This window comes from Diadema antillarum, unplaced genomic scaffold, assembly GCF_040938485.1.
Source record: "Diadema antillarum isolate AM-2024a unplaced genomic scaffold, OU_Dant_1.0 scf00000180, whole genome shotgun sequence".
In the NCBI taxonomy this organism is placed as follows: Eukaryota; Metazoa; Echinodermata; class Echinoidea; order Diadematoida; family Diadematidae; genus Diadema; species Diadema antillarum.
In genome coordinates, this window is record NW_027271069.1 from 4,639,644 (window position 1) to 4,664,462 (window position 24,819).

General features: G+C 38.5%; 1 protein-coding gene across 4 annotated transcripts in view; it reads right to left on the reverse strand.

Moving 5' to 3' along the window:
• Positions 1-5,947: 5,947 nt before the first annotated feature.
• Positions 5,948-24,819, reverse strand: part of LOC139723108 (cAMP-dependent protein kinase catalytic subunit 1) — a 186,154-nt gene continuing 167,282 nt past the window's right edge. For all 4 annotated transcript variants that reach the window (XM_071634378.1, XM_071634375.1, XM_071634377.1 and 1 more), the window contains 5 exons: positions 20,902-21,028; positions 19,497-19,592; positions 18,161-18,283; positions 9,007-9,171; positions 5,948-6,900 (listed from right to left, as the gene is read on the reverse strand). In XM_071634378.1, coding sequence (XP_071490479.1) covers positions 6,775-6,900; positions 9,007-9,171; positions 18,161-18,283; positions 19,497-19,592; positions 20,902-21,028 — 637 coding nt within the window. In that variant the 3' untranslated portion in view covers positions 5,948-6,774. The remainder of the gene's footprint in view (positions 6,901-9,006; positions 9,172-18,160; positions 18,284-19,496; positions 19,593-20,901; positions 21,029-24,819) is intronic.

Here is a 24,819-nt window from a genome sequence, read left to right on the forward strand (position 1 = left end):
CTGAGCAAGCACCATCTATAAGGATTACCTGAATAATCTTTACATCACCAATGCTACCTCAGTGAATTAAAAAACCCAACATGCCTAAAATTTGTACAAGTGACCCTTTTCTGTTCATGGGCAACTGTGAACTGGATTATAGGATATGAAGTAGGACAATACCAATGAATTCCCATACAAAGAATTATGGGTAAAATAAGGCTGTCAACATTCGCACATTGAAACCAGTGAGGTGCCAAGGGGTGATTGGGAAGATATCAAATAATAATTTGTAATTGAATTATAATAATGAAAATTATAATGAAATAATTACATCAATATATGCATCTCCATGGACAAAAGCAATTCCCTAAGCATGGAGGCTCTTACAGATGTATACTGTATATTTTCTAATAATAATAAATCTATGAAGAGAGATATTTCAGTATAAAGTGAGCCCCCTAAGGAATCAGGCGTACTTGGCAGCTCTGGTATACTAGTAGTGTACAATAGTTTGATATGACAAACCATATTAGAGTTCACCAGTTCAGTCTGACTCACATCCAATACGTATCACTCTCTACATTTGCTCTCCCATCATGCACACTCACAAAACAACGACAACGACAAAGAAAAAGATAATGGTTCTCTTTGAGCGTTTTGTTACAGGAATCCAGTCGGAACTGCCCTGTTTATTTGATGTCATTTTTCGTGTGTCCATGACGGACTACAGGCGGAGAAATGCCTCTGTTCAGATTAAAAATCTTCTGGTGCTACATGCCAACAATTGAACAAAGACCGTAATATAAATTATAACCATCCGTGCTGGCAAGGTATAACAAGTACCTACAAACCACATGCATTTTTTTTCTCTCAATAATACAAACACTTGGGACATACTCTAGTGAACACCAAATTTACAATTTCATTAACATCACAAATAATTTTCTCTTTTTTTTTCTTAAAACTCTTTTCTGATCAATGCTAAATAAATTTCCAACAACCATTCCCTGTTTCATTACATATACATCACTGTTGTATCAATACAATGAAGAAAACAGAAAAAAAAAGTCATAATAAACATCAAAGTATTTTTCCTCATAATATTCACACTTTACAATAATTGTGGCTATAGTGCAACAAAGTGTTTGCTAGAAATATAATACAGTGTTGATTAAAAACTTCTTCAAAAAGACCACTTGCTTTTTTTTTTTAATCTCCCTTCCCGTCACTCTACACCAAAGTCTGTTGAATGTCGTAACATTCAATGATGAACGCTGGTCACGCCGAATTTCGGCTAGAAAGAGAGCACACAATTCATGGACAACGCCATCATAAAGTTTATTTTTTTTCGTTTATTTCTTTCTCGTCTAAATGCATGAGAATACAAGGTCAAAGCATCGTCTATCTACATACCACGTGATTCAACAATGAGAGAAATAAACCAATGTAGGTGACGACAAAGAAGCGATGAGGCAACGCGCACAAACATACCACCACAATTGTGAGATATATATATACGTTCATGGCATGACAGCCATAGATGGATGTGTATCAAGGGTTTGAGGTTTAACATACGAACATGACAGACCTGTTTGGCTAGCCATAATTCTAGCACCTATCAACAGCTCATATCTGTCGACGGTAAATTTCCACATGAATATTTGCCCACGTCAGACACATAACCGTGGGTTAGCACACAATTTCAGGGTACTAGTAATTGTCATTTTTGTTTTTTCAGAAGCTGAACAGATGGAGGATGAAGATTTATGAAGCTGCTTAGAGAAGGGCAAACATCTTGAATTGCTGGCTACAGTACAATCGTTTTGTGATGAGGGTGCTAGGTATATGATACACTGAACACTGAGTCATGCTACACAACTTGATGACCAACACGAATACCATCGAGTCATCACATGTGAACGGAAGAGCAGAAAATTTGAAACAAATGGGAAAAAAAAAAAGAGAAACATTTAAGAGAGTAAAACGAGTGCAGGTTACGTCTTGCCAGCAAGATGATAGGGGAAGATGGGTTTCATTGGCCACCCTTTGCTTGCGCACATGAAAGTTTGTACAATCCATTGCTTTCCAGTGCTTCATGTAACTTGTTTGCCCTTTGGACATGCATCCCAATCTACGGCCTGTGGTCAAACTGCCCACAATCTTCACCCATCTGAATACACCATCATCAACACATGTGACTGCAGAATAATACTACCCTCTCACTGCGACTTATCGACAGCTGTAGCAGTTTGTGAGCTGCGTGTTGACTGCGCACTGCGAGGTCCTACTAAGGCAAGCGATAATCAATTTTCTGAGCGGCTAAGTCAAACTGAGGAAAGGAGAGATGTTCATGCCCCGTCTTGCAACTTGTCAGATTCCATACCTAGTGGAGGAGTCCCTTGGACAAAATCTGCTTATGGCTAATACTTCGAGGGATGTGACAAGATACCTCGAGAGATGTGATTTGACAAGATGAGGTTCCGTACCTGCACCTGCTCTCTACACTGAAAGAAGGGACGCCGCCCAATCCTGCACCCCTGTGTGCTGGGAGGGAGGGGGGAAATCACCCCTCAAGAGATCAAACCAAAACCAAATACTGTCAGTCACCAACTAGAGTGCTTAACCCTATCAGCAAAGTGGCCTCCAGTCAAAAGATCTATCTGGCTGAAACCACATTACAGCTACCCAATAATTAGCGACAAACTGCCACTATACACACAGTACCTAGAGTATACAATGAAAGAATAAATGTGCAGCCTGGCTATGTAACAGCACCACATCTTAAACCTCTCCCATAGCCAAATGTATCCTTTTTGCCCAAACCATAGCGCCATCTCCAGCAGTCTCAAAAGCAGCTTACGTGACAATCAAGTTTCCATGTATCACTCTACTTTCTTTTTTTCGTTTTTTTGGTTTTGTTTACTACGAAATAGTGTCAGATGGAGTGACCTTTTTTTTTTCTCATTGGAAGAATTTCATATATACAAAAGATAACATTTCCATAGCGAGAGAGATAAAAACAACAAAAATACAAACGCCAGCAAAATATATAGCATACATTCCCTGCTATTTTACAACATTGTGAAAATTGATACGTCTTGGGACAATTCAAGAGAAATGGTTACGATGAACGTGACCACACTAGTCCCCATTCTGCATCGGGATTCTCATGCTTTTGGACCCCTCTTCGACAGAACTACAGCGATGCTAATTTGGCAAAGGTCAGATTGCAAAGGTGTACGTACTCGGGCGAGAAAAACAAAACCAAATACCTCGTAGTTAATCTGGAGCTGCAGTCCTGCACAAGATATCAAACAGATCAAAATTTCTTGACATCATCCTTCCCCTCCCCCCCCCCCCCATCTCCTGCAAAATTTTGTGAAACAGTTCCATTCTTTTTATGAGCCAAGTGTTTTGTAATGCCACTGTGTGTTGTGAAACTTGTTTGTAAAGATATCCAGCAAGAGAAACAGCAGGGACCAATAGAAAGAATATTTCTGGATTTCAACTGGATATGAACGTGGGACAAGATTGCACCATTTAAAAGTCTTTGCCAGTTTTGTCTTACACTCGCCTAAATCTGATGACTGGAGGTAATAAAAAGTACAGCATGTTAGGAAGGCTTCTGTCTGGCTGATTGCACAAAACATTACCTGTTTTAGGGATGCTGGATGGGAAGGGGTGGGGAGGAGGGGGTATACATTGTCATCATTAGTAAGTCTGGACTGCCTGTTGCATGCCACAAGCAAAGTTGAACTCTTTCATCCACACTGGATACATGTTTCCAAGAAATATGTTTGCTGCTGCTCTTTGCAGTTATGACAGGAAGTGAACTTAGATTAGTTGGAATGATCGGAGCTGTTTTGCGATCTGAAGCGACAGTGAAAAAATCTGTTACGGAGATAAATTTGCAGAGGACACCCGCTATCCATTTTGGCCACTATCTTTCCAATGAGAGAGAGTACCTCTCTACTTTCACAGGGGTTGCAGCTCTTGTAAATTGAACCAATAATGGCACTCATAAAAGGTGTCTTGTGCTGTCCAAGATTCATCCTATCATATATGTGAACACATTTCATCCGCTGTTACAAAATCACACATCAAGGATTGACAAGACAGGTCAAATGGCTTTGTTTTAGTCTCTCTTTCATCTACATCTGAGGTCCATCTATACAGTACTTTGTCTTCACATGTTTATCACTTAAATCCCCTCTGAATCCTATAATACAGAGTTAGATTCTATTCATAATGTCTAGTTTTAGTGAAGATGATATACATCAATTTACTTTAAATTTACAGTGGCACCAGTATCTATCAGTCTACTTTATTTTCAACCTTTGTCTTATAAACTGTGATCCATCATTTGGTTCAAAGATTTTGAAGCATTGGATGCACTTTTCTTTACATTTTTGTTACGTCTGCATTCGCAAAGATGTGTGACATTTCAAATTCAATCCGCCATGTGCAACTGAATAACTTCCGGCAGAGAGTAAGTGGGTAGAAACTGACACGCATACTGAATTTTCTTGGGGAATGAAAAAACCACTGGGCTACATTTAATTCTTGGACCATGACATAAAATGGACGAAAAAGCATGAGACACAACCCTACCTCAGTCTTCACCATTCTACGATGAAATATGAATCATTCTTTGTCTGTCAATATCTAACGAGTGTCTAACAACATTCCTCGTGCTTCATTTTTGTGTAACCTACTACTAGAAACTGCTAGCAAATCACCTCCAGCTTGCTGTAATGCCACTGTGACCTGCTCAGTGGGTGCATGAAATATCCAGCCCACACGCTTATGCAAACACGGCAATAATAACACGCACATGGCTAGAAAGGTAAATACACGATCCCATCTTCAGAACAACCAGGCCATATTTCTTTCTTATTTTTTTCTTTGTGCACTGCAAAAAACCCAATCTGGTGAAGAAGGTATAGAAGGGATAGCCTGCTGACTGAAGGCGACCAGTATGGTAGGCTTCCAGAGCCAGAAGCTATTGAAAAATGTGATGTTCTTCTAACACTAATGCAGAGGAGTACAAACTAGGCACCCTGTAAAGCAATGCGAGGGGGAAAATAGCTACCTTCTCAGAAGTATTGATCGTGGCTGACTGCTCAAAGACTGCGCATGTTCCCCCCTCATTTTATGCGAGATGACTTGACAATGTCATGCAAATGCACCAGCTGGGTAGGTTCATAATATCACTCACACTGTGCCTACTAGAGGAAGCAGACACAGGGCCTGTACTTCATTACTCACACAACCTTAAACTCGGGTAAATACTGAATGATGCAGTCCCCAGCCACTTGACACACCAACAGATAAATCTATGACGCACCTTTCACCATCAGCCACTATCAGTGGCATATACAAAATCATACTTACACGGGGAATTATATCATGCTCAAATTACAGCCCAATGCCGCCCAAATATAATGCCGTTCCCAAACAAGATTACATTCTTAAGTACACTGTTACCGTACATGATATTTGGAGAAAAAAAAAAGAACAAAACAAAAACATGACAAATCGAAACAAAAATATGATAAAACAAAATGACTGCTCCCAAGCATTCCGAAACACGTAGTGGAGTAATATTGAATATTCTCAGCTCTTGTTACCTGCAAGTCTGAGACACCCCTTTTGAACAGCAGTAATGTCAGACCATGGGAGTGTCAAAAGGGCACAAATGCAGGAGAGAGGAAAGTGAGTCTTTAATACTGTACACACACAAGAATGGTGCAATGCATAAAAGTAATGTACAGTCACACAAGCGAGGTATATACAGAAAGAGAATTGAACAGAGCACACATACCCATTATGGCTTCAGAAAGAGGGTTGATTTGAATTTTGTGGAGAGTATAAAGGGCACTTGAATGTGGATCTCTGCTCTGCAGCATAACCAAGATCACAGCCCCGTCTGTGCTTAATCGCCCCCCTTCCCCCATCAAAAAAAAAAAAATGTAATGCCGCAGAGGAGGTGGACCGTAAACCACGAATGCGCATATTGTGTGAGACTACACATAACGCAGAATGAAACCAGTTCACAAGACAGGCGTCTTTTTTTTTTTTCCATCAATCTCTGACTTTCTTGGTTTGTTTTTCGTTTTCAAAACGTGCCTCTGCGTGCCTGCATTTGGCTTGCTCTCTCCTTTCCATGGTCTGACACGAGGTGAAAGTGGATGTGAGCGTACTTCACAACATATTTCAATTTGAGACAAGAAAAAGCGAAACGCGCGATGCAGACATAGTACCCAGAAGAAAGAGGTCAGATATGTCATTTCCCACAGACGTGGGTATTTCTACAAGTAATCTTTATTATTTTCTCTAAGTTCTGGCTGTTATATGCATACACATAAGTCTTTCCTACATCGATGCACAGGCCAGTGATATGCACCAATCTAACACTGGCAGCTTGAACTCCACATTTAACTATTCTCACAACTTATTATTTTTTTTCACCCCTTTTTTTTTTTGGTTGTTTCCATAAAATCTCTTCTTTTTTTTCAGTCATTTTGTTTTTAATCTCTCATATAGAGTAACATCTCTGTACATGGCAATCTGTGCATCATTTCAACTTTGATTGTTTTTCCTTTTTTTTTCTTCTCGTCTTTTAGAAGTTTCTTTTGTACATACAATAGTAATCACCAAGAAAATAGAGAGAATCCAACGATGGAAACAAAGAATCATCCCTGCCCCCTGCACAAGACTGGTTAAGGGGGGAGATGGATAGATAGAGAGAGGAAACGGCACCCCCATACTCCTGGAGGCGGGGTCAGAGACTCAAAAGTCGGCAAACTCCTTCACACACTTTTCCGTGAGTGAGATCTTCAGCACCTCCTCCTCGTACTCGTCGAACTGCGATGCGTCGCCGGGACCCTTGATGCGCGGCACGAATGGAGCGTCCACCTGAAGCGAGAATAAGCAAATCAAAAACACAAAATTGTAGGAGTAAAAGTTTAACCGACAAAACACACAAACAAACAAACAAACAGAAGTATGTGTTTCATAACAGGAATGTAGAGTTCTGTGCATCAATGTAAGCTTTGTTGTAGGAGATTGTGGCATCAGTATTAAACTTTAATGACATGTTTTGCATTCTGAAGGTGGCATATCAATGCCCTACTAATATTAAGCAAGAAAGTTGCTAAATACACAAAGAATACACAAAGACCACATAGGCAAGCAAAAGGCAATAAAATTCTTCAAATGGAATATTCTGACAGGCTGGGCCTTGAAGGCATTTTTGACGTTAGCCACAAAAGATCATGCTAAAATCTTGCCTAAGTAAAAAAAAAGAGTCGGCCATCTCAATGTCAACAAAACCAATATTGTCCACATTGAGGGTTCCCTGTCAAGACTAGATAACAGTTCAAGAGTTGCTCATTATCAGTGCATGCTTGAAGCAAACTCTGCTGCAAAGAAAGAATTATGCATGATACCTCACACACAAGGGGCAGATTGAACAAATGGGATAAACACAGTAATGACCATAAATCTCACATTGCAATGTCCTGTGGTCACAGAGAAAAATGCTGTGTTGGTTGTGATGTCACTTATCACTTTGATTTTATTTGCACTCTTAAAGATTAAAATAAGTCATGTTCTTGAGTAGACTTAATGTGGGCTTTATGTTCTTACACAGCCTATGTGACAACAGCATTCAATTCCTTCTCAAAAAGGTCAATGAAAGTCCCTTTAATTTTGTTATTTTTTTCTGTATACACAGGAGGTATCATCATGCAAGTGATGTAACAGTCACGTAATCAACGCAGTAACTGTATACTCCATATGTGACCCTGCACCACAAAACCAACAAAAAGTCGCCAGACATGAATTTTTAGTTAAGGGCAGATTTTGAAAGAGCAGATTCTAAGCTTTAAAATGATGTACAACTCAATTCAAATGGACTATCCTAACCTATCTAAATATTAGAAAGAAAGTACACACTCTAGAAAGGTGTAAACTGAGAAAAGAGGCTCTGAAGTAAAGGGTCTATTCAAGCGCGTAATCTTTCCAAACCGTGCCGGCTGTGTGACGAATGGGACAAAAAACAGGATATAAACCACCATAGCAACAACAATGATGGGATTATCAGATTAAGCTGAAATTAAGCATGCTCATGTTACACATTCTGTCCATAATAAATGCCAACTTTCAAGGCGGTAGCACTATCTATGCAAACGTTATAAGAGTTGAAAGTGAAGGATGTGCACAGACTTTTAAAGAAAAGAAATGGGACCTCTAAAGACATACCTAATTGCTCTACTCTACAAAAAAGGGGTTGTAGGAAAACTGCTGAAAACACACTTTCCAATTCATTTTAGGAACCCAAACTTACAAATAATGTAGACGAGGAATAGCTCTTTCAGAAAGTATGAAAAACTCAAGATTGACTTTGTTGACCTGTTTCACTTTTTTGAGGTCCTCACGCAAAATCAAGGGCTGCGACTTTTTGTTCATTTTGTGATGCACGGTCACATACATCCAACAAGTTTACTGTTTCGTGAAGCGGGATCATGGGGTACCAGTACATGTAGGCCCTATGCATGCATGTCACATTCATGTTGGGATCAAAGTTAATATTTTCGCATGTTATCAAATTCTTGAGAATAACACCCTACTCGCAAAGCTCATGAAAAAAAAAAAAACCTTTGAAATACATGGTGCATACAGTAATCGGTAAACCATGTTCTAAGAATATTTGTCATTCAAATAGTTGTGATTTTACTTCTATAAGAATTTAGAAAAAATTGCCATCTGAAAAGGTGCTGGCTCTGCTTCTTGAAAAAGGAGAACACATATTTCTCGTGTCCTTACTGTCGCTCTTGACAATAACATCACGCAAAATCTTCTTACAAGTTGCAACTCCCAAACATTCTGCCAAAATGTGTGGCATATACAGTGAATATATATCCCTCATCTTTTATGTTGAGTCGTTGTTAAGTACGATAACGTGAAACAGGATTTTGAATTTCTGCAGAGAGTCTCATTCGGCTCTTGCGACGACCTCACCTTCTGCTGGTAGATGGCAATCCAGTCCGTGGAGCTGAACCACTTGTGGGCCTTGATGTCCGTGATCCCGTTCTTGAGGTTGCCGTAGCGCTTCGTCAGGTCCACCTGGAGCAGGTTGCGAAGCACGTCCTTCAGGTCAGCACTGAAGTGGGATGGAAAGCGTACCTGAGGGGAGAAGAGGGGAAGGTGAGGTGGGGTGGGGTAGAGATGAGTGAAGTTATTTCCACTGCAATTCATTTCATCATTTTATACTTCTTTACCGGAAATGAAAAATACAAGGTTTGTAGATAAATAGGGGTGCTGTAGCATAGTGGATGAGACTCCCGCCCCAAATCAGAAGACCTGAGTTCGATTCCCGCCCAGTGCTTACATCCTTGGACACGATGTTTTTACCCACCATGTCCGTCCCTCTCAACCCAGGTGTATAAATGGGTACCTGGTAACGATAGGGTAATAAATAACAGCAGGGTCCTCTGGTAGAGCAATGGCAACACTGAAGAGGCTACCCTGGATAAATAAGATATTATCAAATTATTATCATTCCCCTATTCAACTGTTGTCAGTTTTAATGATGTCAGTCAAAGTTTAATATGCAAAATTCTTATGAAACAGAAAACTGGATTTCGTGCAGTTCTTCAAATCTTTCGGAAAGAAAAATCATCACACTCTGTGAAGTTTCAAGAGGGGACAATCTGAAAAGTAGTGATAGCAAAAGAAGGATCCCTCAAAGAAAATCTGTGGAACTATCGAAAATGCAATGATAGACAAGATGGAAATAGTGAATATTCTTTAATGTAGACAGATCTGTGTTGCATGGACTGAAATCGCAGATTCAGAAGATACCTTTTTTCCCTCTTTCACAGTAGGAGTTTTAGGTGGCTGCACAACTGAAATAGCCAATGATTAAAAGTCAGGCTGACCTTGGCAAAGAGCACTTCCTTTATTTACGTTCTTCATGACACACGACCTACTTACACGCAAGAATATCACACAGCTGTATATACACAAAATAACATTCATGCATATTCTCCAACACCAGTACAGGATCTCACACACACACCGCATGCATACATATACATACACACATATCATTGCTGGGGTGACAAGACCTCGTATCTGAAATTTTGGTGAAAATGATTTTTCTTTTTTTGATAAATGGTCAGATAATCAGTTAAGTGATGTCCTGTCCAAATCTTAGCTGTCTTACCCCCAAAATGAAGCCACCATGGCATGTCAAAGGAAGGGCTCTCCCATTTGATATAGTGCTTTGGCAGCAACGTATTTTTGCTCTCCTGGACATTTGACATTTTGTAGATACGAGGTGTATCACCCCAGCGACGATATGCTGTATTTACACAGATTCACAAGAATCTACACTCTATGGTGATCATAAAACATAAGGACTTCTAACAGAACCTCAGTTCTTGCTTCGTTTGTTTCTGTTTTCTTTCTTTTTTCTTTTTTTTAAAGCATCTGTCTTTCAGGGATCTTCTATTGCATGCCGAGATCTAATTATAGTGATGGGAGTTAACGAGGTAAGCAATTGCCCTTCAAGAACGCCTTCCTTGCCCTTTCACAACGGCTCTCCTCTGGTCCATAGAGACTTGATAAAGCACCGAACCAGTCCCTAGCTCCCTATCAGTATCATCATATGCTCATGTTGTAGCCTCACTGTAAGTGTGCCCATTATTTGCTCATCTGTTTGACACATGACCGCTCGCTAGCATGCAACATTTGCCCGGCTGTGCACATGTGTCTGCGGGGCGTGGCATTTTGGAGTGTAGCTGCGGGGTTGGAGGATTCACCTTTGCGGCAGTCAGTCAATCATACTTCATGAGGCAGTGCTCACTAATTTGTTGATTTGTTGAGAAAGCACAAATGCTACTGCACTTGCATGCGACCCAGCCTACATTTCATCTAAAAAAGAAAAGTTGCCATGATAGCAACTCTTGCTACACGTAGCAAGCGTCGTGGTATTGACAAGAATTCTGCTTCCTGATTGGCTGTTGCTACGAGAATTTACCATTCTAGCAAGAATTGCTATCATCACACCGTTGTATAAAAACACCCAGGAATATGTTATAAAAAAGAAATAAAAAGTTTTGAGAATGGTAGTGGCAAATTAGTGGCATATCAATTTTTGGTTCAAATAGCACGGACTGAAGTCAAGTCTACGTTGGGCAACCTCTACACGTCCTTCAATAATTTTTTATTGTTGACATCTTTGTGTTTAAGAAATTCCCTTTAGGACATGGTAATAATGACTGCACAATTCATGCCTAAGATTTCAAGAAAATTAGCGCATGCATATATCATAGAAACAATGAAAGCTTGCTCTTACAAATTCACATGCATTCATAATCAAATGGTGAAGTCATATCATAACTTATGCTTCAAGTAATGATATAGATTAAGCTATATGGGCAAAGCATCACAGGTACTATGCAACTGAAGGTTAACAGCTTTTCTCCTTTTTTTTATTTTTATTGATAATCACAAATTGAAACTTTCAATATTTCTGTCGAGTCCGGGTTTGACTACACATGTCATATCTTCTCTGACTATGACAAAGTGGAGTTTAATGAAATTAAACCATGGATAGGCACATCACTCTACATGCCCCAAAATTGAGATTGTGTTCCATTTCAAACTTCTGCTGAAATCAGCCATTCCTTGGCTATCAAAGGCACCGTTTACAATTGGGAGCAGCGATTTAAAAATGTTTGAGTTATCATATTTGATGCATATTTGTAGGTCAGTTGTATCACAAAACATCCTACTACATAAACAATTTTGCAATAAAGCCTAAAATATATAAAGGAGATATCACTAATTTTCTTAAGAAACCATAACTGCAGATGGTTTATTCTAGAATTAATTTCATTATAACTGTTGTTCACCTAATAACACTCAACATTGATTATACTGATTAACATTTTTACATTGGTTGTTTCTATCCCTAACTCACATTTTAGAACTATTTTGAAGCACTAAAGTTGTTTTTTTTATTGTTTTATCTGCAACTGGTAAATAATGTCGTTAAGGATAAAATAAATTAGAGGGGTACTTCACTTTTATCATTTAGATTCAGAATTTAATGTAGCATCCTCCACGTTTCTTTAATGAAAACTGCACTACATAGTGCTATGAATTCTTAACAAAGAACGTAATCAGCCAAAATACTATTCTAGGTAATCTTTACTTTGATTTCACGGCCGACGAGATTTCTTCACAAGTGCCTTTTTGAGTATATCAAGGCACAGTGCCATTCACAATTCAATATTTCAATTCAATAGTTTATTTATTTCCATCATCACAAAGAAAAGAAAAGAAAAAGTTGACATAATCCAAAGTGATACAATTTTTTTTTTTCATTTCTCTTACACTCGTCCGATAAAGGATTTTTTTTTCAATACAATATAAATTATACATGAATGATGTCGTAAAAAAGAAACAATGCACTTTGTCATGGCAACAAAAATAGTAAATAATCACAATGATGGAAAACAGTGTTCCACTAAAAAAGCCACGCTTGTAAAACGTGGAACACTGGAACAAAACAACAACAGCACCAATTTGTTATACCAATAAGACATATTCATTTTAAATTCTTCTATATACTATTGTACATTTTACTCATTGATATAATGATGTTGATACTATGAACAATACTTACTAGGATTTTAGGATGCAAACGTATAAACTATATAACATATCACATTTGTGGCACAGACACTATGGGGCCAGGTGTGCCAGGAAGATTGAACTGAAAGGAAGATATGCAATCGGCCACAAAAAACATAACGACGACAACAACAACAACAATAACACAATACACAGAAACAACAGAATTTGAGGAAATGCACTCAGACAGATACTGGACAACGAAGAACGAGGAAAAAGGAGCAGGGAAGAATAGAGAAGGAAAAGGAGAGGGATGGAAAAGGTCTGTGGACACACTACAAAATCTCAAGGAAAAGTGAAACATGACGGGTTTTTTCATTGAACAGAATTAACTGGTATATTTAGAAAACAAATATTTTTTGAGTTTATACCTAAATGTAATTAACTTCACAGATTCTTTTAGATCATTATCTAAGCTATTCCAAAATCTGGGTCCGGTATAAACAAATGTATTTTGAGTGTGTACAGTTCTAACTAAGGGAAAATGAAATTCTTTAGATTGTCTAGTGGGATAGTTATGTACGTGGCTGTTACGGTGAAATAAAGAATAAAATATTTTGGGTAGATGATTGCAGTTGTAATTAAACATAAATTGACCAAGTTGAAACAAATACAACTCTTTTATTTTCAGAATTTTGTGCTCAAAGAAAAGCTTGTCAGTATGTGCTCGGATATGAAGGTTAAAAACGATTCTGAGCGCCATCTTTTGCAGAAGAAAAAGTTTATCTAACAATGTCGAATATGTATTCCCCCAAGCAAGAATTCCGTAATTCAAGTACGGCAATACCAAACTTGAATAAAGCGTAATCAAAGCCGAAGAAGGAAGATAATATTTCAATCTATTCATTATGCCTATGTTACGTGCAATTACTTTACAAATATTGTTTATGTGACACTTCCATGATAACTTATTATCAACACAAACACCTAAGAATTTAATAGACGAAACCTCTTCTAGGGGAGTAGTGTCAAATATAACATTACCTGGTAATCTATCTAAAGAATTACTGAAAAACATATACTTTGTCTTCTCAATATTCAGTGACAATTTATTTGCATATATCCATTGTGAGACATTCTTCAATTCATCATTCACTGTACTAATCAAAGTATTAGGGTCAGGGTGGGAATAAAAAAGATTGGAATCATCCGCGAATAATATGAAAGAGAGTTTATCTGAAGATCTATAAAAATCATTAATGTAAACTATAAATAACAGTGGGCCTAACAAACTTCCTTGCGGAACACCACATTCTATTTTCTTCATAGAAGAATCAAAACTGTTCACATGTACATATTGAAATCTGTCAGATAAATAACTCGTAAACCATTGCAAGGCTTTTCCGCGAATACCATAATGGGATAACTTAGAAAAAAGTATACCGTGATTAATCGTATCAAAAGCCTTTGAGAAGTCCAGGAAGATGCCTATTGTATGCGAGAATGTATCAAGTGCATGTGTAATCTTTTCCACAAAGGTAAGTAAAGCGTGGGTGGTGTTGTGATTTTCTCTGAATCCAAATTGAAAATTCGTAAATATATTACTCATATTGAAAAATTTTACAGTTCGGATATATACTATTCTTTCCAAAATTTTAGAAATTGAAGTTAATAACGATATTGGTCTGTAATTATTGACATCATTTTTCTCCCCTTTCTTATATAGGTATAACTTTGGCAGTCTTCATTTGACTTGGTACAAGCCCAGTACTAAGTGATAGATTAATAATATATACTAAAGGATCTATTATTTGAAGAATTATATTTTTCAACAAATAATTATCGATTCCATCACAACCTGGGCTTTTCCCTTCTTTCAAATTATTAATAATATCAATAACTTCTTCGTTATACGTAGGGTCCAAAAATATAGTTTTAGGATTAGGTATATCTAAAAAATCAAAAAACACTTTATTAGATGAAGGGATACTTTGTGATAAATTTTTCCCAATCGATGCAAAAAAATCATTAAAAATTTCGGCCATACCAGCAGGTACATTGCTTGAGGTATTACCCCATCGTACTTCTGAAATACTAGATGCATCATTAGATGTATTCATAACATCTTTTATTGTTTTCCAAGTATTCTTTATATCATTTTTATATTTCATTATCTGGTTGACATAAAATTTTCTCTTTTGTAAACGCAATAAATTAGTAAGCGTGTTTTTGTAAGTCACATATTTTTGTCTGTTTTTATCCGTAGGGTTACTCCTGTATTTATAAAACAAATTATTTTTTCTATTAATCGATCTTAAAAGTGATTGGGTTATCCACGGGAGTCTTGGAGTTCTTTTATAAGAACTTTTCCTTGTGCAAAACGGAATATGTTCATCAATTTTAGAAGTGATAGTTTTCATAAAATAATCATAACACAAATCAAGATCGGTATTGTTGTATACAAAAAACCAATCAATATCTTTTAAACTATTTTGCAAATTAATAAGATTATTGGCCGTAATCTTACGACGTCTCTGATAATTATTTTGCCTAGGAGATAACTTAATTGGCACTTGTGTAAAGATTGGATAATGATCAGAGATGTCAGATAAAACAATACCAGACTCGGGAATTGGGAGAATATTACAAAAAATATTATCAATCAAAGTGGCAGATCGGTCAGTAACACGGGTCGGCTTAGAAATTAACGGTAATAAAGAAACAGACATTAAGGTTTCTACAAATTCTACAATAAATGTATATGCATGACAGCTTCAGATATACTGGTGTTATCCAGGCAGCAAATGCTCAGAGGGATGCAATAAGTAGAGTGTTTGACACACTTGGCTACACACTAAAACACACACACATATAAACAAACACATATAATCACACACAGGGACACACACCCCTCGTTACATAATATTCTCAGCAAATCAAATATGCATAGCCTGCATCAAACATACTAATCTCTCCCTCTCTCTCTCACAATCTGAATGAGCACACTCGAGTAATACTCCCGATACTGTCCCTGCATCCCATCAGGATGTCTAAGCCAGACATGCTGTCTAGAAAGGGGGTGCCGCTGATTGATGATTAGCATAAAGGACAAAACTTCAAAGGTAATACTCCTCATTTGCAGAGCATCGGGGGCATGTCCAAACGAAATAGGCTAATTGTGCCTTCAAATCGCCTAATTTGAGCTGAATACGTTGTGACATCCTGGTAAAATACAACTTTATATTCCCAAATATCATGAATTGGCAGATACGTTTGGGAGAGAAAAAAAAAAACATAAGAGAAAAATAATAAACATTACAGTTCCACGCATGACAGGTCCTCATTAGCAAGAGAAGTAGCATTTTGATTGTATACGTATCATTCTTAAATTCCCACCCAAATTACAATTTGCACTGACAAATTCTGGGTTAAATGAGGAAGACGGGCATGAAAGGGTGACTACTCTTCAGGAGGGGAAAGGGCATACACCATGACACCCCAGTCTATCTCAATTGAGAAATTAAAGACAAAATTAATGAAAACATGTCCATAAACCCACATACATCCAAAATGTATCATCCATTTATCTGTCTTTAAATCCTGACTACTTGAGGAGGAAGGGTCAAGACAAGAAACTATGTGTGTGTGTGGGGGGGGGGGGGTGGGGAGGGATGGGGGAGACTCAAGAGTCCTTAATCATCGTCACTAGGCAATTTTTGTCCTGGCTGTGTCCTTTTTCTTTCTTTCCTTTTTTCCACCTACCCAGTGACTGAAAGTAAAATGGTCCAACTTGCTACAGTTCGACCTCGATCATCCGGCCTCCTTTTATCTGGAAATCTCTATTATCCGGACGCGTTCACGCAGTGAAGGACTTTTTTTTTTCATCCAAAAATCGAGAAAAAACAGTGACTTTAAACTCACTCAAAATTTCTACAAAACTCACACGATTTACCTACAATATTCCCGACAGAACTAACATAAAGACATACTTTATTTTTGTGAAGAAGGGACTACAATTTTGTGCAGGCTAGCATAGATTACACCACCGTTGCGGGGTACGCTACCTGCCTAGCTGCCAGTGCACTGGGATGGCAGCTTGGACGGCAGTTATATACATTAACATTGTGTTTCCAATATCCGGCCAATTCGCTTATGCGGATGAGCGCCGGTCCCGACATGGCCGGATAATCGAGGTTGAACTGTATTTGAACTCTGAACCTCATTATTCATTACCCAAAATATTATTGACAAATCATCTGTTACTGTTATACCCTTGTTGCTTATCTTATCAATATCTTCACATGAGTTGCCAGCAATTCTACAGGATGGATGAATCCCATTTAACTTGACCTTTGACCCGGGAAAACTACCCCAAGCTTAAGATAACCCTACATAAATATCTCACTTGATCTGTATTCTTATTTGGCTCTGTTAACATATTATCCTTGATAACAAACTCATACATTCCACAGTATGACCTCTATCCATATCCTCTATCCCAAATTTAAATCAGTAAAATGCATTATCACAGTTATTACAAATTGCATACAGTTTGATCTAGATGAATCTTCAGTAATTTCTTGACTGACCCTAAAAACATGCCAGGACATAGCCTTGCAGCCCCAGGCATTTAATAGGAAAGATAATGTAGTACGGCTACAAACACTGTATGTCTCTGTACGTATGCTATCACAAAGTGGTTGGACCATTGAAGTATCAAGGGCTTCACCCACATACATCAAAGGAGTTGATATGAAACTAATGAGCCTCAATTCAAAATATGTTCGTATTCTACATGGTCATAAACCCTGTGGCAAACTATTTAATCGACTAAGTACAGAATATCACTGGGGTAACTCCAGAACATCTCCTGGGTCACAAGGACAATGTGCCAGGCAGTATTCAGTACTGCGCATGACTCATCTGCAGTTCAACGTGCTCACCACAGCAACACAAACACATTAGTGCACAGATAACTAAACCCTCCTCGAAACTCTTGGAGTACAAACATGGCGAACGAGCTCTACAGGATGCTGTGAAACCGGATCCTTTTTATGATTATTTAATGAAAGACAATTTTTAATTCAATTTTGTTTTCAAGGAGCTGTCATTAACTTCTTGTAATAATGATGGATAATGCAGCCACTGTAAACAAACGGTACAGGATTTCATAGAAGAGCCTTGAAGTAAACAGAACCATGGAAGACTGTTGAACTCAAACACTGTACTCTTGACAGCTACTCATAGAGAGAAAAAATATGTAGGGCAATGCAATGCTTGTGCGATAGTAAAAGTTTAAAGATGAATACCTACGTTGATTAATTCCCAGCATTTTGGCAGTAGAGCAGGTTTTGTCAGTACCTACTCTGCACACCTGCGTGTCAGCTTTCTTTCATTCATTCCTCTCACGCGCAAGCCTCGTCAGGCTTTTCTAGCAACCAAGGGAAGCCCAATCATGGACACGGCTGGAAAGCTTCCGGTCAAATCACGCGTGGGATGGGAACAACTACGGCATGGAGTGCATACATACCTTTCCTGAGACGATCTTCTCGTAGATCTGGATGGGCTGGTCGGCGAAGAAGGGCGGGTAGCCTGCCGCCATCTCGTAGATGAGTACGCCCAAGGCCCACCAGTCAACTGCCTTGTTGTAGCCCTGGAAATGGTGTAAATGCGAGCAGACAAAATAGAATAGAAGAAGAAAACAGTTAAGAAATTCAATATTGTACACTAGGAACAACACAGCAAAAACAGGAATAAAAGAAAGAAAAAATAAAAAGGAACAAAACAGACCACTAGCCGCAAAGGCTGCAAGCTGTGTTTATCACATATTGCATACTTCCATGACTGTTACTCTTGTAACATGTCCTGAAACCTGGCCATTAATCTTTTACAAAATCAAGATTTTGGTTTACAAGGCGATTGGTTATTAAAGTAAACTGTCCTGATTATGCAAGACCTCATTGTTAAATTTAGTTTGAGTTTATATATTTTTGGCACAGTCGCTCACTTTAGCTGAAGGCTGTTTTTCAGTGAGTCTGTAAAAACTTAAATTTTGAAGTCTTGTTTTTGTTTTTAATGTATGCTCTTCCATCCTGTCCTTTTATCTGATTGATAATACATGATTTCAAGATATGTCCACTTTTGAATGATTGCTTTTTTTTTTCTTCTATACAACACATGGCTATTTAACTCTTTTTTCTATTTCGATCAAAAGACAAATAGCAAAAGCAGTACATCAAATGGTCAGTTTTACACTTTGGTGGATCCAATAGAAAACTTGTTATGAATCAGATCATATGTGACGCGTTCTTTGCAATAATCACCATAGAATAATATCTAAAAAGAAATGTATCTGAAAAATATTATTCTATTCTTTCCTTCTATCACTGTGTTGATTTGTTGCTGTTTGCACTCATTTTCATTTTGTGAAATGCTCGACATGATGAAATGGTACAAAACTGTTGGAACTTTGCTGGAATGGTACATTCATGAATCAGTGGAGTCACACACCTTTTATTAAAAGTCTTTCAGTCTTCACAGTCATTATACTAGCCAATTAAGTCACAGAAATACAGCCTTTGTTTTCACCAACTTGTCTTATTTGGGTTGTTGGTGCAATGCCCACAGAAGCCTTTGCATATGAGACTTCTTCTTCATGGTGTGAAAGATGTACTGACAATGACAGAGTTGGGTGAATTACGATTTCTCCCATGGCAACTGGGGAATTTCCCAATACGCAACACAAGCAAATACATACACGTACAAACACACACACGCACACACACACATGCACGCACGCACGCACGCACGCACGCACGCACACACACACACACACACACACACACACACACACACAAAGTTCTTACCTTGCTGAGGATGATCTCAGGGGCTAGGTACTCAGGTGTGCCACACAGGGTCCATGTTCTGCCCTTCACTCTCTTGGCAAATCCGAAGTCCGTTACCTGCAGCATGATCAGAAATTTATGGGCCAATAAGGGAGGTGCCGGAACTTGGGTCAAGGGGGTATATGTAGCACTCTTTGAAGGGGTACAACATTTGGCCAATTAAAGTGGACTCAATGAGCACGTAAATGCCAATTTTTCTACATGTCTGTAATCCAAGACAAAGAAACTTAATCACCTTAACATTGTAAAATACATCAATCTTTCCTTCCATCACTATGTGGATGTGTTGCTGTTTGCATTCATTTTCATTTTGTGACATCTACATGCTTGACAGGAAGAAATGGTACAAAACTGTTGGAACTTAACTGGAACTGTGCATTCATGAATCAGTGGAGTTATACCTTTTATAGTCTTTTTTACAATCTTTATGGCCATGGTACTAGCCAATTAAGGAAAAAAAGTACAGCTTTTATATTTCACCAAATTGTCTTATTTATGTTTTAATAATAACTTGAACTCAACAAACATGTTGATAGCAGATTAGACTTGATGGTTAACTGATGATATAAGTATAGTTTTAAGAATCACATACAAAAGATTAAAAAAATTGAATATCGCATATTAAAGAAAAAAAAACCTTCCTTATTCTGCAGAATCACTAGAAAATTCTATGTAGTATGTGAACTCTAGCATGACTATGGTAGCTCAAAATTTGTTTCAGGTGCAGATCTTTTAATTATCATGTTTTAACTGTACTCCTCCCATGGTAAGATGATATCAATTGCTTACCTCAACTGAATAATTAGAGCCTCCACTTGAAATCGTTGCAACATTGATTTCCCATTAATAGACACTGAACATTGCTGGGCATTTTAGCCGCTTCTGCATTATCACGTCAACACAGTAGACCGGAGAGGCCCTGGCTGTTTTCAGTGGGGGGCATTTGGGTGATTGTCTTGTGTACTCTATTCCACACTTGTCTGGGTTGGCATGCCTAATTCATCATGATTCTCAACACCCTTGCACCCGAACATATAACACTTGGGCCACATGCTCTGTTTATTTTAGGGTGGCAGACAGTATGTTGGCCTTTACAGACAGCAATTCACTGCTGACATTCATGCCTGCTATCAAATTGCTGGGAATACACTAAAAATTGGGATCTCACTGGGTATACAAATTGCACCCCAGCTACGGGGAGAAAAAAAAAAGGGGGGGGGGGGGAGAAGCAAGAAAAATCCCGGGCGGATAAAATTTTGTGGGACGTCACTTGATGACGACTTTTCTCAGAATGACCCTCCCAAGATACCACCGTATAGTCGTCATGGAATGAGGAATACAACAGGGAATGCGTGGTGTAACTCACTGCAATGTAACCGTTATCTTGGATTAGGATGTTCTCTGGTTTCAAATCTCTGTATATAAGGTCCAAATGGTGGAGGTACTCGAAGGCAAGGACTATCTGTGCTGCATAGAATCTGGAGTGCGGTTCACTGCAGGAGGAGAGAGAATGAAGAATGACAGAGGAAGACAGAGAGGAGAAAAAAACACACACACTTTAATACCTGGGACATAGACATTAAAAATACACCAGAGAATGAAATTCCACTTGTCAACGTCCTGTATGCATGGTGAGAGGAGGGGCATTGAGTGGCATATGATTTTTTTTTTTAATGTCCTGTACAAATGCTGGTAGTCTTTTGATTGCTACATTAAACAACGATGGGCACTGAACATCACGCAAAATGAAATCATCTTTAGGAGAGTGAAGCATCATGGTTTTCATAAATATTTAGAAATATTAACTTACTTAGGAATAAAAAAAAAGCACTTTTTGTTCACATTTCCCTTTGAGGGAAAGGGAAGCAGCAGTGGAGGAACAGCTTTCCATTTGGATTCTAGATCCTCTTTAACTTGGAAGTAAAACAAAAACAAATAAACAACCAACCTCCTCCCCCCCCCCAAAAAAAAAAAAAAAAAAAATACAGCAAAATTCTGTTGTTCATACTGTGAATAACAAAGGAATGCATCCTCTCTGCTGCAGACTGCAATTCCCAATGAATTGGCTAAAAGGCAAAAGGATATTTTACTCATTACCCCATGACGCATCACTACAATATCAGGTACAGTGTGAGAAAATCCTTCCATTTAAAGGGTCTTTCTATCAAAATCATGGCAAGCTTGGCCAAAACATGTATTATTTATTCTCATTTCCTACGGAACTTGATGACAGTGCATATGTGCGCTCATCTCTATTTTTCTTTCTCTGTCTCTCTTTGTTGGTGCATGTGTAGGTGGGCATACAAACCTACCACAGCAACAAAAAACAAAAAACCAAAAAAAATACAATGCTTTACGGTATACAATTAAAACAAAAGGAAGTGGGTAAACAATCATGTAGTATGCAGTAATGGGCTTTTACAATAAATGGTATTAAAGTCATTTGTTTCATGATTATCACTTGACATGATTGCTACCAATTTTCAATAATCATCTTCATTCCACATTTAGAAATGCATCATTTCTTTCTCTTCTTAATGTCAGTATTTTGTCTTTAAATAGTCTAATCACACCCATAAAAGTCCAGACATGAAAATGATTAAAATCATGCCAAGTGTGAGGGGATTTTCCCCCCTTCAGAAAATTGAGACCATTGTATGCTCCGCTGCCACAAGATGCAGCGGGGGTGTCCGTTCACGGGCAATTTCATCACGGTTGCGGCTAATGAGATGAACTAGCTGCGCTTCGGCAGGAGACTGTGGGTGGGAATTGAGCGGACTGGATTGCACTGTGTTGGAACACCCTTCAGCCATGGCGCGATGCCCCACTTTCTGGGGCATCAAATCATGCTGCATCCAGTCTGCATTCATTTCTCAACTCTGCTCTCATCTTAAAGCTCCGCCGTAGCTTTGTTAACAAACACACGCTTTTCATGTGACCGCGTCAAAAAGTGTATTCTGAACAATTCTCTGCGTTGGAGGCGCAGTACATCCTGATTACAGTGTCAAGATCTCTTGGATGAGCCTTCTTAACAGAGCTAAATGTGATGCAGGAAAAAAAAAATTGAGATCACATGCCACACATCTGGCAAACAGAGGTATAGATATGTGATATGATTAAGTAGGACCATGCATTGGCACTCTCTCAGTTTTGTGCATTTATGAAACCAATCATACCAATTCAGATCTAGACTTACGTTTTTCTGGCAACATCTATCAAAATCTCATTCTGAAAAGCACGTTACAGCCCTCCCATGTATGACTGTCACACAATAATATGCATAATTTGTGTGTGTCTGTGTCTGTGTCCTGTTTCAGCCAATGAGAACTGAGTATTCTGAGACTTATGTTTGATTTTCTGACTTACATTTGACCTCAACTTTCATGATGTAAACAGGGTCCTGGTAAAACCATTTTCAGAATTTAAGTAGCTACTCTGTCTCGCTTGAGGCCCCCTTCAGCATTTATGTTGTAAAGACTGATAATAGGTTTCTAATGTGCATGCTCATTTTATCCACCATAGACCTCTCTAACTGATGCATTACTAAATCAATATCCAACCTCAAATTTTTTGAGATTCCAGGCAGCAGTTTATATTTCAGCCACAAAGTTTTACCTTGCCCCTTTTGCCTGAAGACTGCACTTTAAGGATATAACTAAAAATATCAGCATAATATTAACTGTTATAGCAACCAGCAAAGATCCTGAGAGTTGATGGACAGTTGTAACTTTAATAACTTTAGTTTCCTCCTGCGGTTATCATATATTATGTGGTTTGAAGGTGGGATCCTGCACAGACAAATGTTATGATTATACATGCATAATTCATGGAGCACTGTGTGTGGTGGCTGCCATGTAGACAGACAAGTTCCTTTATGTCTGTTGTGTGTTCTCTATAGAAAGGGATGTTGCTCTCAATTCTTCCGCATAATTGCGTCAGAAAATTAACATCACAGCAGTTCAGTCTTTTTAATATGGACCAGACCTCTGAGACTACATATAGGGTTCCTTACATTAATCAAGAGACCACACAAGCCTTTGTCATAGCAATGCAAAGAAAACGATTACAAAAAAAAAAAAAAAAAAATCTGTGCAGGTGTAATTTAAACTCATTCTATATAATTATGTCTGTAATTTCCACATGTACAAGTGTTTCAACCTCCAAATAGCCTACAATTCATCTTCTACTCTAGCTCATGCTTCTCACAATCTTTACCACTGTATGATTCACTTTATGTAAAGATGATCATTTTCCGAGACATCCAACCTTTAAAGTTAAAAGCAAGAAACATGCTCCTTTGCTACCACGAAATAGTATGCCCCAAAGCACACATCAAAACTGCTGTTTAAATTTCCCATAGACTCTTTTTTCTTTACCATAATTTTAGACATGCCACAACAAAGATTTTCTATGCACATCACGCAAAACATAAAGCGCCTTTAATGTTCGTCTTACAGAGATGTCTAGTGATGGATTATATACTGAGCAGAAAGAGGGAGAGATGGAGAGGAGGAGGAGGAAGGGGGGAGACGAGAGGGAGGGGAGGGGATGGGAGGGGAGGGAGAAAGAGAGAAACACAAACATAACTGCAGGAGAGAGACATGGCACAACTCATTTTGTAATGATTTTCACTTTTGAAATTTCGAATGATGAGAAAGCTTAGGTAGGATTTCTAGAACTGGGGCACACTAGCGAGTGCATGATAACTTCAGGTTCTGTTTTTTCCCAGGTGAGAAATCTGCCGACCAATCCCAGTTCGTTTGTTTGAATAGATCACCTTGTACGCTGCTGCCAGGCACAAGCGCAGGCTGTTATCATGGCTGCCATGGGCAACGGGAGCTCGGCTAACCGGTCAATCGCAACACCCAAGTCAGATGCATTTATGAATGGCATGTGTGCACCGTTCCAGCCCTGCTATCACTCACAACAACCAGCAACTTTGAGTTCATCATATCCACACTGTATGCCCCTTTACCAGAGTAAGGCATCAACTATCGCTATGTGTGATATCTGATTCTAACACGAGGAATACTAATCAATCTTGTGATACATGTACCAGCATTAAAAAGCGAAGTATACTCATGGCCTCTCTAAAGTAAAGATTTTATATGCCCTCAAATTTCAAATCCTGTTGGTAGAGAGAGGTAAAACGGGCAATGAAGTGCACTGAAGGAATTATTCATGCCATCATCACAGTAACATCTACAGTGTTTGTATTTTGATTGTGGTTGGTGTTTTTTTTCCCTGCTGCATATGCCATAGGAGAGCTTTATGCGATGAAAAA